At 31.5% G+C, this 14,246-nt stretch overlaps 1 protein-coding gene across 2 annotated transcripts in view; it reads right to left on the bottom strand.

The window, feature by feature from the left end:
- Orc5 (origin recognition complex subunit 5) overlaps nt 1-14,246 on the bottom strand; it is a 103,634-nt gene that overhangs the window by 76,236 nt on the left and 13,152 nt on the right. For both annotated transcript variants that reach the window (XM_048786171.1, XM_015488374.2), the window contains exons 4-8: nt 14,150-14,224; nt 10,739-10,850; nt 5,092-5,222; nt 812-860; nt 631-721 (exon numbers count right to left, since the gene is read on the bottom strand). In XM_048786171.1, the coding sequence (XP_048642128.1) occupies nt 631-721; nt 812-860; nt 5,092-5,222; nt 10,739-10,850; nt 14,150-14,224 (458 nt within the window). The remainder of the gene's footprint in view (nt 1-630; nt 722-811; nt 861-5,091; nt 5,223-10,738; nt 10,851-14,149; nt 14,225-14,246) is intronic.

Genomic DNA, 14,246 nt, shown 5'->3' with positions numbered 1-14,246 from the left:
GATTTCCTTCATATGACACCACTACTAGTCAACTCATTCCCAGCTTCCACTGTCCTCTCCTCTTTCTAGTTGTTGTTGCTTGACTTCTCACTAGAGCATGAACTGGTTTTGTGGTTTCTCTTCACTATTTACGTATAAACTGAAGTATGCAGTACTTCTCAATTACCAGTTGCAATGCAGGCATGGGTTATGAGTAGTTTTGTTGATTATTCTCATTGATTTTATAGAGAAAAATGTATTTAGGTGGGCATAATTATCCGATGAGGAATTAGAAATACTTTTATTACTATGTAAAAATTATTTTAACAAGTACACAAGTTTTTCTATCTTTAGAAGAGTGAAACTTTTCATTCTGTGACATCCCTAATCTGATAATCTAAAATCCTAAATATTCCAAAACCAGAAATTTTTAAAAGTCTAATATGACATATAAAACAGTTTTTGAATTTAGAATTCAGATTTTTGGATTGGGGATAGTCAACCAGTGAAGTCTATGCAAATATTCCAAAATCTGAAAACAAATCCCAAATCTGAAATACATCTGGCCCAAGCATTTTGGATAAGGGATAACAGCCTGTAGTATAAAGGATATTCAACCTGCAGGACACACACTAACTAGATAGTAATTACCTTGAGACTTCCCTGAGATAAACAGTCTGCATGGCTTTCTTCAAATGAGGTTCAATATTTCTCCACAGTTTGCGAGTATCACGTTCATTTGCTATCCCACAGAGGAAAAAATTTCAATCATTTAGATCTTATAAAAAATGTTTTTCAAAATAAATATGAATAAGTAAAATTATATAGATACCTTCTCCTTTAACCACAGGTTCACAATATTTAGGAAAATTAAGTACTGCCTATAAATTAAGAGAAAAAAGACAAAAAGAATAGAATTATCACAACTAGGAATTTATTTTTCAAGTAAAATTTTATTATAATTCAAGCAATTTCATTTAACTGTTACAGTAAAATGTAATTAGAGCTTACCAGTAAAGTAAAACAGCAAAGTTATAAATAATGATAGTAAAACAACATACAAAATATTCTTTAGTTGGCTAAATCTTGTCTAATAGGCTCTACATATAAAATAAAAAAATACAATTTGTATTTACAGGTCATAATGATATTTTGCACAAAGAAATTTTTTTTTTTTAACTATGATTTTCCAAGGTCTGAACCCTGTCATTAATTAAACATCATCTAGTTTAGTATGAGTAAAAGTATTTGGACTAACAGCATTAGCTGAGATTGTTACCAGTTCAAGTTTTGGGTACCATCAAAGGCATACTAAATGAGAATCTTTGAGGATGAAATCTAGCAAACTATGCTCAACCTCAAAGTCAGACTCGCCCTGATAAACACCCTGTTTTAAAATAAGAGATACTCTAAAGCTAAGCTGGTAAAAAAATAAAATAAATAAAGAAGAAGAAGAAGTTGAAATTCTGAAGAAGCAGAAGGTATTTATGAAGTTTAAAAACACTTTTCCCCCAAATACATATTACTTACAAAGAAAAAGAGATATCACTTTAATCAAATGATCAAAGTGAACCACACTGGCCTTGGGTTTGATTGCCAATACCACAAAAACAATAGAGTAAATAGCAATCGATAACGGGTTAAACTAAAATCCTGTGCCACCTGATAGGATGCAATAAGACAACACAGCACATTTCTGCCATATTCCTCAGATATGTAACCTGAATCTATTCATGAGGAAACATTAAACAGATGCAGATTTCGAAGGAGTCTATAAAACAACTAGCTTATAATCTTCAAAGGTCTCACAGTCATGAAAGTCAAAAGACAGGAACTGTTTCAGATGAAAGTATGTTCAAGAAACTTGACTTCTAAGTCAGTGATCTGAAGTAGATTCTTTTTGCTCTAAAAGGTATTCATTGAGACAACTAACAATCTTGAACAGGGTTTGAATATCAGGTTGTGGTAAAAAAAATCAATTTTCTAATTTTGATCATGGTACTGTGATTATGTAGGAGAATGTCTATATAGGAAATGCACACTGAAGTACTCAGGGATACTAGGGTACCAGGTACAAGCTTACTTCCAAATGGTTTGGGGAAAAGGGATTAATCTTAACTGAACTTACCATTTCTTTGTAAATTAGAAATTATTTCCAAAATTTTAATATAAATTGAAACATCATTCAATACTTTCATTATATTATAAATACTATAGCTTAACAGAACAATTAGAACAAACTATTAACATATCAGTACCAATGAAATATGGTAGTGAGCTATTTTAGTATTAAGTCCTCTCCTTATTCTACTGTTTATACTTCAAATACTCTGGTACCCTCTTCTTAGTCACTAAGCTACACTACTAAAACTAGCCATGGGGACAAATAAAATGACAATAAAAAGTAAACATTAGAAACCTGGCATTGTATTTTAAAAGGATGTTAAGCTAAGTCATTCATTCTTCTCTGAGTAATTTCTAAGAACTTTGATATTTCGGAGGAAAATAAAAAGATTTAAATGTGTAATAGATCTTTAAAAAATTAGGCAAAACTAAAGGTAAGTAAACTCATTATATAGTGTTTGGTATTTATAAGAGTATAAAAACAAATTCTTTGATTGAACTTTCTAAAAATTCTAACTATTTTTAGGACTATATTGAGTATTGTTAGAGAAGATAAATCAAAATGTATTCAAAGTAGTACTTTATTTTCTCCTGTTCTGTACTATCTACAGACCTAGCCTCCAAAAAATACTAGAAGAAATAACAATTTCTAAAACAAATTTAAAAGCACACACAAAAAAGATGACTGAAAAGAATCTTTTGCAGGTGATTTATGAATATACAATCAAGCTATATGCCACTTATGTACTTTGAAATAATATTATGCAACTAAAGGGAAACAGGAAAATAAATGCCTTTATTCTCCTATGTTCTACATATGTAAAAAAGAAGAAAAAAATAATGTTATTGTTTAGATTTGAGGTGAGACAGGCAAGAAAGTTTAGAAGTGAAATGATTAGTATCAACCTAATCAGTGTGTTATACCACTAACAGGGATCAACTGGATGGCAACTATAGGCAGGTAGGGTGTAGCTGGAGGAGGTAGTCATTGGACGCAAGCCTCTGGGGCATATAATTTGTCTCTGGTCTGCAGTCTTTCTCTATCTGCTTCCTGGTACAATGCTGAGCTACTTTCCTCCACACACTTCTGCCATAATGTTCTGTCTCACCGAGGGACCAGAGCAATGGCGCTGAAGGTCTATGGACTGAGATCTCTGAAACTGTGAGCACCAAATAAATTTTTCCGCTTCTAAAATTGTTCTTGTCAGGTCTTTTGGTCACAGTGGCAAAAAAGCTGATGAAAACAAATACGTAATTTTCCCTCCAATGCTCAAAAGATTTTTTTTATGTTTTTAATATTATATTATAAAGACTTAAACTATATTTCAAGCTTATGAATATGTTAAAACACACTCTAACCTATAAGTAAAAGTATAAGTAAATCTATATGTAAAAGTACTCTTCAGTGAATCCCAAAGGACTTTTAAAAAAATACCACACCTAAATATATGTATTTTCTCCCTTTACATTCTTTTCCTAAAAATATTTTGAATTTTCTTTATACTTTATAATCTATTTTAAAGTAGGTGACAGCATAGAATCCTACAAAAGTCAAATACAAAGGAGTGTTAACTGCAAGTTATTCACCAGGAAAGACAAACATCTGCCCCTGACTCCAGGAATCTTTCACTTTCCCTGTCTCCTCTCTGTAAGTTCCTTCTATTGTCTGTCATTTCCACTGGGTGCCAGAGGTCCCAAAAGGCATCTTACTTCTGGAGGGTTGTGTTTGTTAGTGCTAAGATTGAACTAGAATAGCAATTTTTTTTTTTAATCTCAACTGAGAAAATGCCTGAAATATACAAGTAAATGTGAAGACACCTGAAATCTAAATGTGAATATAATTTTAGATGGTCATCTTTTTCCATGTTCTGTCTCAAACACACATTCCAACACATATTAAATACTATTTAAATAAATATTTAAGTACTACCTTTCACAGCAAAGAAAGGAAAAGCAAAGAAAATGTTCCAAGAAGGATAAAATCTTTACTTTGAAAGTAACTGTTGTCCAGCCTTAGATATATTACTGACTTTTGTTAACTGGAGAATAAGATCTTAAGCATTAATTGAAGGTTTCTAAGAGGGAAAACAGGAAAAAAAAAGACAAAATAAAAAGTAAATAAATAAATAAGTTAATTAATTTAAAAGAAAAAGATACACATACACACACACACACACAAAAAAAAAAAAAAAAAAAAACACCCAGAAAGACAAAGAGAGAACCAAAAAACAAAGAGAGAAAATAAACACAACTCTACAATTAAAGTAAGAGAGTCAAAGAAAAAATTAAACATTATACTTTTCCAGACCGCTTCTGGATTACAAAAATAACTTCTAAATTTTCAAAAATATTAAAAGAATCTTTTATATAAAAATTACTAACTCAAGGTTGGTGGTTAATGAAATACCTGTAATTAAGGTTTCTTACTATCCTCATATCTATCTAGATTATAGGCCAATAGCCATACACATAAAATCCGGAAAAAAATGCATTTCAAAAAAGTAATAAAGAAATCTAAGGGCTGGGATTGTGGCTCAGCAGTAGAGTGCTCGCCTAGCATGTGCGCGACCTAGGTTCGATTCTCAGCACCACATTAAAAAAATAAAATAAAATAAAGGCATTGTGTTGTGTCCATCCTCAAAAAAAAGATTCTCTCTCTTGAAAAAAAAAAAGAAATGTAAAACTGCTTAAGTTTTAACAACTTCCTGATATCCTTCATATTTATTTTAATGGACTCCTACATTTTTTGCAATTAGAGAAAAGAGGAAGAAAGAAAATGAAGAAAAAAAAATGTCACTTTTCAAAGTAATGATGAATGTGTAAGTTTTCTAATCTGGTCACAGTGTGTACTAACCTCACACATCAGCCTCAAAAAGCCATGACCAAATTTCCAGAATACATTTTCAGCTTTCAGCATAACTTACACTATTTCTATATGGAAAAAGATTAAAAGATATGTATTTTTTTTAAAGTAATATGCTCACTCACCAGATGTCTAAGCTCTTTCAAATCCCGACAAACAGTATAGAAAACTCCAAGAAGAATATTAATGTAGGCAGCATAAAAATCAGGTGAATATTCTGGAGGACGATCATGAGATAAGATCTTCTGAAGGTGCCCTATTCACAGAAAATAAATTAACTTAGAATGATTAAGACAGCACCTAATCAGATCTTCTAGCATTTCATAAAGGTTAAAGAAAAAGAAAACCCCTCAGTCTCAGCAATAATTAAGGAATAATAAAACTGTTACAAGATTAGAATTGAAAAGTATGATTTTGTGAATATATATAACCCCAAATGTGACATACATATATGTGACATACATATATTGTGATACAAACACACACGTACCCAGTTCTTGGTCTAAAATCCTTGGGATTTCCTGAAACGACAGGCGACAGGAGCACCTTATTAATTCACAAGTTAACACTAGTGGGCCCCTAGACAGCATCAGAATTAGACTTGCTGCCAAGGGCTCCACCCCTTGGCCTCCAGGGTAAAGATAAAGTCTGGAGATCGAGTTCATCACCAATGGCCAATGATTTAATTAACCATGACTATATAATGGAGCCTCCATCAAAACCCTTCAGAGAGCTGAAAGGATAGTACATCCTAACTCCACAGGGAGAGAAGTTCCTGTGCTTGGAACCTTCCAAACCTAACCTCTTCATCTGGCTATTCATTTGTGTCCTTTATAATATCCTTCATAACAAATGGATAATAGTAAAAGTAAATAAAATGTTTTCCTAAGTTTTGTGAGTCATTCTGGCAAATTACTGAACTGGAGAAGGGGATCATGAGAATCCTCAATTTACATCCAGTTTTCAGAAGTACCAAGTAGAAATTTGAGACTCAATAGACATTTAAAGTGGGTGCAGTCTTGTGAGACCCTTAGCCTGATTCCTGGTAATTAGTGTCAAAATTGAATCACTGTTTTCTCAGGGTTTGTTTTATTTTTTTACTCTCTCCTCCCCTTTTTTAATAGAATGTGCTGGATGTCTCTATAATTTTGTTCAGATGACTGTAGAACCTGGAAAAGCTGTTGCTGCTATTGATGCATAACATACTGCTATTATTGGTCTTTTTATAGAAATATAAATATGTATATTTAAACTTGAATTTTTGGAAACTTTAGTTGTGCTATCAACTTTGATGTTCTAAAAAGAATTATTAAATACTACTTAAGACAAATGTGAAACAATGACATAAAAAAATCTCAAGAATCTTCTTGTTGGCAAAATCAATAAAGGGTGAATAATAATATGGATTCTAGCTTATTATTCTGCCTACTAAGCAAATCAACTAGGAAAAAAAAAAAAGAAGGGGTAATACACAAATTATGACCACACTAGACTATGCTCTTCATTTGTTATAAAATGAAAAGAATTCATAAATGTTTTTATGATTATCATTGTCTGATGCCAATCCTTATTTTGTCATTTCCCCTTTTACCAAGTGTTTTCTTCCTACAAATTTGGTATCTTTGTTCTATTTCTCTTTTATCTCAAGTTCTATATATAAATTATATGTTTATGGTCCTAAACTTATATTTTATTTTGCTGAAACTATCATGTTATAGGACAATTAAAATAAAGAGAAAAAATTACCTATTATCCAAAACTTTCCAGTTATGGTGCATGAATCAACTATTCATTCATTCCTTATTGTAATGTTGTCTGCTTCTTGGTGCAATGGTCTCCTTTGTCCTCTCGGTTAAGAACTCTGACTATGACTAGTACTTTAAAACCAGTTCCAGAATGTAAAGGTCTTTTGCAATAATTTCAGATAAAAACTCTCCTAGGATACTTGACCAAAAAACCTCTTTCAAAGCCTAGTTTCATGCTTAAAATATTATACTTCGAATATTATACTAAATGGAAGACTTATTGGATTTGCATTTTCCTATCAAAACCCTGAAAATTTTTTCACAAAATGTCAAAATTTAATTTTGGATCTTAGGTACTTTCCCTCTCTGATAGCAAACTTTAAAAATAATTTTTTTTAATTATGCATGGGAAATTATCTGTTACAATGAAAATTTCTAAAAGGTACCTTATCTTAGGTACTTTCCCTCTCTGATAGCAAACTTTAAAAATAAATTTTTTAATTATGCATGGGAAATTATCTGTTACAATGAAAATTTCTAAAAGGTACCTTAAAACTTAGAAATAAAAATAGATATAAAAGGTGCCAAATAACTGGATGGATGGAAGAAAGACAAAAAGAGGAAAAAGTAGATGGTCAGACAGATGAACTTTAAAAGCTCAGACTACGTTCCTGAGTGTCCTGTAAACATCTCTGTCTAGATACTCAATTTAGGTAATCTTCAATATCGCGTAAGAAAATTAATTTAGGCATTACCACTGGTCAATGTCAATCCCAATGAACATCTTCTAAGAATCAGAACCCTAAATGCATTGTTGTAAAAGTAGTTTAGCTGCTTAGTTACAGACTACAGATGAAATTTTAGAGTACAAGTTTACATTTAGCAAGTTGTGTCAGATCTAATAGTTTAGGACTATTCAAAGTCATAAAGGAAAAAAAAAATATTTCTATCAGAATGCTGAAAACTGCACCACCAAGTAGTAAATAAAGGAGAAGAGAAACTTTGATTTTTCTCCTGGTATCTTAAAATTTCACTTTCAAAATATTGTCTAACACACAAAGAAAATCTATTCTTAACTTAAAGACAAACTTTAGCTTCTAATTATGAATAAGAGGATCCAGAAATATTCTCCTGTGATAAAAAAAAAAATGCTGGACCCAATACAGAAAAAGAATATTTTAAAACACTGAACAGACACTAAAAGACTGTGACATCTGAAAACAGAAAGAAATGAGTTGAGTCATGCCATTGTCCAGTCTTTCTAACCAAGGGTCATTTTAACACTGTGGTATAAGGAAAGTCACAAAAGGAACTCACAAACTTCACTGAGGATACAGAGGCTGTGGTGACGGACTTAAGGACTGAATGTGCAGGGCAAAGTACCCAAGAGGAAGAAGTTAACAGAAAAAGAGCAACAGAAATATGCAGAGCAGTTCTCCTCAAGTCTTTGCTGAATATTGATTTGTGTATGCCTAGAGTAAAACCCCATAATGCTAAACAACAACAAGTTCTGGGAAAAATCAATTACTGGAAAACTGTAATTCAAACTATTCCACTGCTCACACAGGGCTGTGAACTGTTCCTGTTACTACCAGTCAGAATACAGGGACCATGCTGAATAAATAGAGCATTTAGTAGAGATTCCAGAAGGATGATGTCTTAGAAGTGGAAATAAAATTAACCCTGAAATAAAAGCTATTCCAGATCCCTTATCCAAAAAAGTTTAAAAATTGCCTCAAAATGGTCAAATATATTTTTAAATAATTATAAACGCTTATCATGAGGAAAACCCAATGCACAACAAAAAACACTGCCTATAATAAAATAAAAACTAATAGCTACACAAAAAAGCATAAGGGATAAGCAAAATAGAGAAAAAATTAGCAGAAACAAACACAAAATGAAGAAAAAAAATGAGATTAATAGACAAGAACACTGAAACAACTATTTAAAATATGCTCACAAACTCAAGGATACAAAGGAAAATAAAAGCACGATAAAATCTATAATGAAAAATCCCATTGGATGAGATTAACTTCAGATTAAATACTCATAGGAAAAAAATAGTGAATTTACAGACGTAGAAACAAAAGCTTTACCTAGTAAAACAGAGAGAAAAGAAGATTTCAAATTTAAATACATAAAAAAGGACTTTCAGTGGGAAAACAGCAAGTGACCTAACTTAAATATAATGCCATCGCCAAAAACCAGAAAAGTCAGCAGGGGACTACCAAGAAAAATGGCTACAACTTTTCCTCAGTTGGAGGAAACTGCATTCATAGATTTGAGAAGCACAAAAAGCTCCAAGCAGATGAATAAAAGGTATTTTCTTTTTTGACTTTTTATTTCACTGACATTCAAATAATAATATGAAGTTTATAATAAAGGTAGGAGTAAAATGTAAGACAGCATTAGCACAAAGGTGGGAAATAAGAAGTCATTAAAATTTTTAGATTGTTACCTGAACATAATACCTATCCTGACTGACACAATAAGCAAAACCTCATCAAAGCATTATAATCTACCTGAAGCAAAACACATTCCCAAAAGACATAGTCTACTTTTGATAAAAGATCAAAAAATAAGACTTTTAAGTTGGGTCACTAGCCATAAATGCTGAGAAATGGCCTTAACATTAGACACCACATTCCTAAAGATGACACAGGAATCAAGTTAGCATTATTGGATGATATTAACCACTAATTTCATCTCTTTGCCCTGGTTCCAACTAATTTACTCTAATCATAATTTGGTTTATCAATTAATGTTTTATTCTTTGTTACTTTTTATCTGATTATCATGTCTATGCTTTAAAAAAGACTTGACATGTAAAAGGCAATAATCAAACTTAACGTGGATCCATTACTATATACTTTCAAAATATTATCCTATTCTCAACAAAATTAAAAAGATCACTATATTTAATTTTGTCCTCAAACTGTATCTATGCCGCTTTGTAGCTTAAAATTTTTAACCCAAGTCTAAAATTAATTACATCAGACTTTAACTTCACTAAGATGTAGAAAGTCAACATTTTTAGTAATTCACTTAAATTCTAAGCAACTTTTCAATACTTAAAATAGGACATGAAAAAAATTAACTACAAACAGTTATAACATAGTTAAAAAGAAAAGTTTAAATGAAATATTTTGATTTATCCATTTTCTCTTTTCCTTATTTTGTGATTTTCATGAATAAGGACTCCATCTATTTTGGGTTCCTTTAAAAATTATTTTTTAATTAATAAGCTAAAGCAGGAGGTGTTATCTGGCTGCCATTCTTATGACAACAGGCAAAAAAGTGTTGATCTTAATAATGAACATTTACAGCTGATTAGTTTAAAGGGATAGTTTTAATGAAGCCAAGGTCATAGAATGCTTTTTTCTCATACACTGCTAACCACCTTATACTTCACAGTTATAATCTCTGAACTGTAAGTATGACTTTTGCATCATGATAGTCCAATATTAAGCTGCAAAGATATCCAGCACAAAAAGTCATTGTTTTCTTCCAAAGACAAATATCATCAAGACCTATAAAATTGAAGATTACATATTACCCCCAAGAAAGTAGAAACATAGGGCTAGCAATTGGTATGGTATCACAGTAATGCAAAATGAGATTTATATAATCAAGATATATTCCATATGTGTACTGAACACAAGGTACATGACAAATTTAGATTCCAATACAATTTAATATGCTGTACCAAACTGATTCCTATTTGTGTGTATGTTATAATCACAATATATACACATCTTAAAGCACCAAAAAAATGATGAAAATATACCACTAGCACAACTATAGGAAAGCTACTCATTCAAAAATAATAATTATACAAGAACAGTCCCTCACAGCTTCAGAATAAAACTTATGTAAGTGCAGAAATAAAATGTAAGAATTTTATTTGAGACCGGCAGCTTAAGTTTAAGACATCAAACTATTCCAATCTGAAGATTATAACTGAATATGTCAAACAAAACATTTTCCTGAATATCATTATTCAAAACAATGTTTTAAAATTTACCTATGCTATAATCAGGGAAATACAAGACAAATGGCTCAAAGCACCCAGTATCTGGACGAAACTTTTCCCAAATAATTTCACTGAGAAAGATAACAGTCACATTTCTGTCCGTCTGTAAAAGAAAGAGAAATAAAATAACTTTGAATTTAAAAATGTTAATCAGAGAGGGAATTCCATTTGGATTTTTCTTCAAATAAATATAGCAAAGCTCTAACATATAACAAATTATCTGCATATTAATAAACCATGTTTGGAAAAACCTAATCAAGGAGCTCAACCATTTACATATTTTCAGACAAAATTACTTGGAATTTCCATAAAATTTGTAGGTTAATCAACATTTCAGTTACACATGAATGCTAGGACAGTCACACAGGACTCATTTCATAGAAATTAAGAAGCATTGTCACTTGAAAAACTAAGACAAACCTTTCATGACAATTTTTTAAAAACCACAAGTTTTTAATCCATAAACAAATAAGGCAAAACCCAGCACTTCTCATTAAAATAGCCAGAGTAACTCAAAGAAAAAGAAATATGGAATTGAAGAAGAGCAGATATGACATTCTATTTAATTCATAAAACTAGGAAAACTTAAGGTTTTCTCAAAGGCTATACAAGTAATGATGAATCTTAGTATCTAAAATAACCGATGCTAATTATATATTTAGAAATTACAATTAGTATACAAAAGTAACATGAAAAGAAGAAGCTCAATGTGTCTGTTATCCTTCTACAGAGTGGCCACAAATGTCTGTTATATGCTAGCTAGAATTTATCTGTACACACTTCTTCATTTTCCACATAATTTAAATTTTCCCCATATCTTTTAGATATCTTCTAGGCTGACAAAGCAAATGTTAGCTGTTTTTGTCTGCAAGTATTCTTAGGGTCTAATCTCATAGATAAATCACACCATACTGTTGTGGTGTTTTACTAGTTATTGATTCCTTACTTTTGTGTTTCTTTCTTTTTAAAAATTTTATATTTTATTTAGAGACAGACTTTCACTGGGTTGCTGAATGCCTTGCTAAATTGCTGAGGCTGGCTTTATACTCTCAATCCTCCTGCCTCAGCCTCCCAAGCTGCTGGGATTACAGGAAAGTGCCACTGTGCCAGCTACTCGTATGCGTCTTATATACCAATTTTCACTACTTAGAAAAGCATTCTTTTGGTTAACAAAGACAGCTGAGTTCAATAAATGAATAATTCCATAGAAAATATATCTTCTTTATAAGAGAGAGGAAGAGTACACTTTTTGTTTTATAAACTCATCAATTTTTAAGAATCTCTGAAATTATTTCTCTAGTTAGGAAAGTATGTTCTAACCACAATCCTGATAACAAAGCACATGCAAAAGTATTCTATAAAATCAGTTAGAAATACAAGAGAAACTGGATGCAGTGGTGCATGCCTATAATTCCAGGTATTTGGGAGGCTGAGGCAGGAGGACTGAAAGTTTTAGGTCAGCCTGGGCAACTTAGATTCTGTATCAAAATAAATAACTTCAAAAAGGGCTGGGGATGTACATCAGTGGTAGGGTATCCCTGGGCTCAATCCCCAGTACAGGGTAAAAAAAAAAAAGGAAAATTTTTCAAGTCTGAAAAGATCTTAAATTTTAAATTAGTGATGTTCTCAACTGTTCATCTCAAAGTACTTTCAGTATATAATGATTTTTATGAGTTCTTTTTAGTTGTACATAAAATAGGAATCATTTTGACGTAATTATAAAAGCATGGAATATAATTTGTTCTAGTTCAGTACCCAGTATTTACCTTTTCCCTCCCCTTCTCCTCCCCTCTGTTCCCTTCCTCTACTCTGCTGGTAATCTTTCTTCTATTTACTTTTTTCTTTTTTAATTAGTGTTATGTGAATGTACATGATATTGAGATTTACTATGGTATACTCTTAAATTTAGTTTTCCTCAGATAAATAATAAAAATGCTTTCATTAGAGTTCTCTTAAATGAAATACACTTTTAAAAATCAAGCATGTTTTGGAAATGTCAAAAGCTTAATTCTCTGTTCTGGTAGAGTTAAGATTACTGTAAACTTTTAACCTTATTTGAACAGTTTCAATAATTAAAAGTAAAACAGTGGAAGGCCTAACTAATGTAAAGGGACATATGATGACCATCACCAGGGATGTGGAGGAAAAGATGTCAATCTACACTGAAAGGGCAAGAGGACAAACATGCCCTCTGGGTATCTGATGGGGAGTCTTAGAATAAAGCAGTGGGAAAGAGTGGAGGAGGTTATGCAAAAAAAAGAAAATCCTGGCAACAATAATAACCCTCCCATATAAACACCAAACAAAAGGAAAGGAAGGCGGGGACAACTGGGAAAGGATAGACTTTTGTGGCATTAACTTCCTGATAGAACCCCAGAAGCTATACTTCTCCCAGCAGCTACACTTCTCTCCTGTCCTATACCATTAGCACAACTATAGGAAAGCTACTCTGACTAAATGAGAACTTTTGAGAGTCTACCTTAGGAACACAATGACTTCAGTGACACCAAGAAGGACTCTTAAATTTATAATAGTTTTTGGATATACTTTGAAAAAAGGAATATGCTCTAACATTTATCTCCAAGTATTCACTTAATTTTTATTATAATATTGCTTAGTACTTTAATATATAAAACTAGGTAGGTATAAACTACTTATGCTCAAAGCACTTAAAAAATTATAAAACCAAAATAAATGTATTATTAAATATGAACTACAAAATCAACAAAATTTATATTAACTAAAAATAATGAAAGGTACAGTTTGGTTCAAACTAGCTCTTTGCTTCCTTTATGAATATGATCCTAAACAGAAAAAAGCTATAACTCTTTTGAATTGAGCATTCCTATATTCACTGATATTAGTGAAGAATAAATTTTCTCACCAACTTTCTTTATTCAAAGACTCCAAACCCTTCCTTCTCCATAGTACTATCATTCATCTGACAATTATCCATATTAAATCCACCCGTCTCTTCTCATTGGGCCATGACAAAATAGTAATACACAACAGTAAACAGAAATACAAAGCTGAGTTCTGACATGGAGTGGCCATAAGATAGCCATTCAGATGACCCAGAATAGCCATTTCCTTCTCTTTTAGATTACTAAATAAAAAGAAAAACATAAAATTCTTGTAGAGCTCACAGTCTTCCCCCTTGTCATGTACTCTAGCAAACACCTAAAATTCTTTAACAGAATGATTAATTTATAATTAGAAATAAAAACCTAAATAACTGAAGAGTAAATGTTATCAATTCAATATCAATACTGATATTGATACTAAGAGACCAATTCTCACCTATGACACAGCAAAGTGAAAAAAAGTGACAACATAATCTATCAACTGAGGAAAACATCTGTTGATGTACTGTGAGGGAAAACACTCTCACACATTACTTACCAATTCTTGTAACCTAAGAAATCCTGGCAAAAGATTTGCTTCCATATCTCTTAGATATTCTGCTTTATCTAGAACCTCAAAAAAAAAAAAAAAAAAT

This window comes from Marmota marmota, unplaced genomic scaffold (genome assembly GCF_001458135.2).
Source record: "Marmota marmota marmota unplaced genomic scaffold, marMar, whole genome shotgun sequence".
Lineage (NCBI taxonomy): Eukaryota > Metazoa > Chordata > Mammalia > Rodentia > Sciuridae > Marmota > Marmota marmota.
The sequence above is the reverse complement of the archived record's forward strand: the minus strand, read 5'-3'. Positions and strand labels throughout refer to the sequence as shown.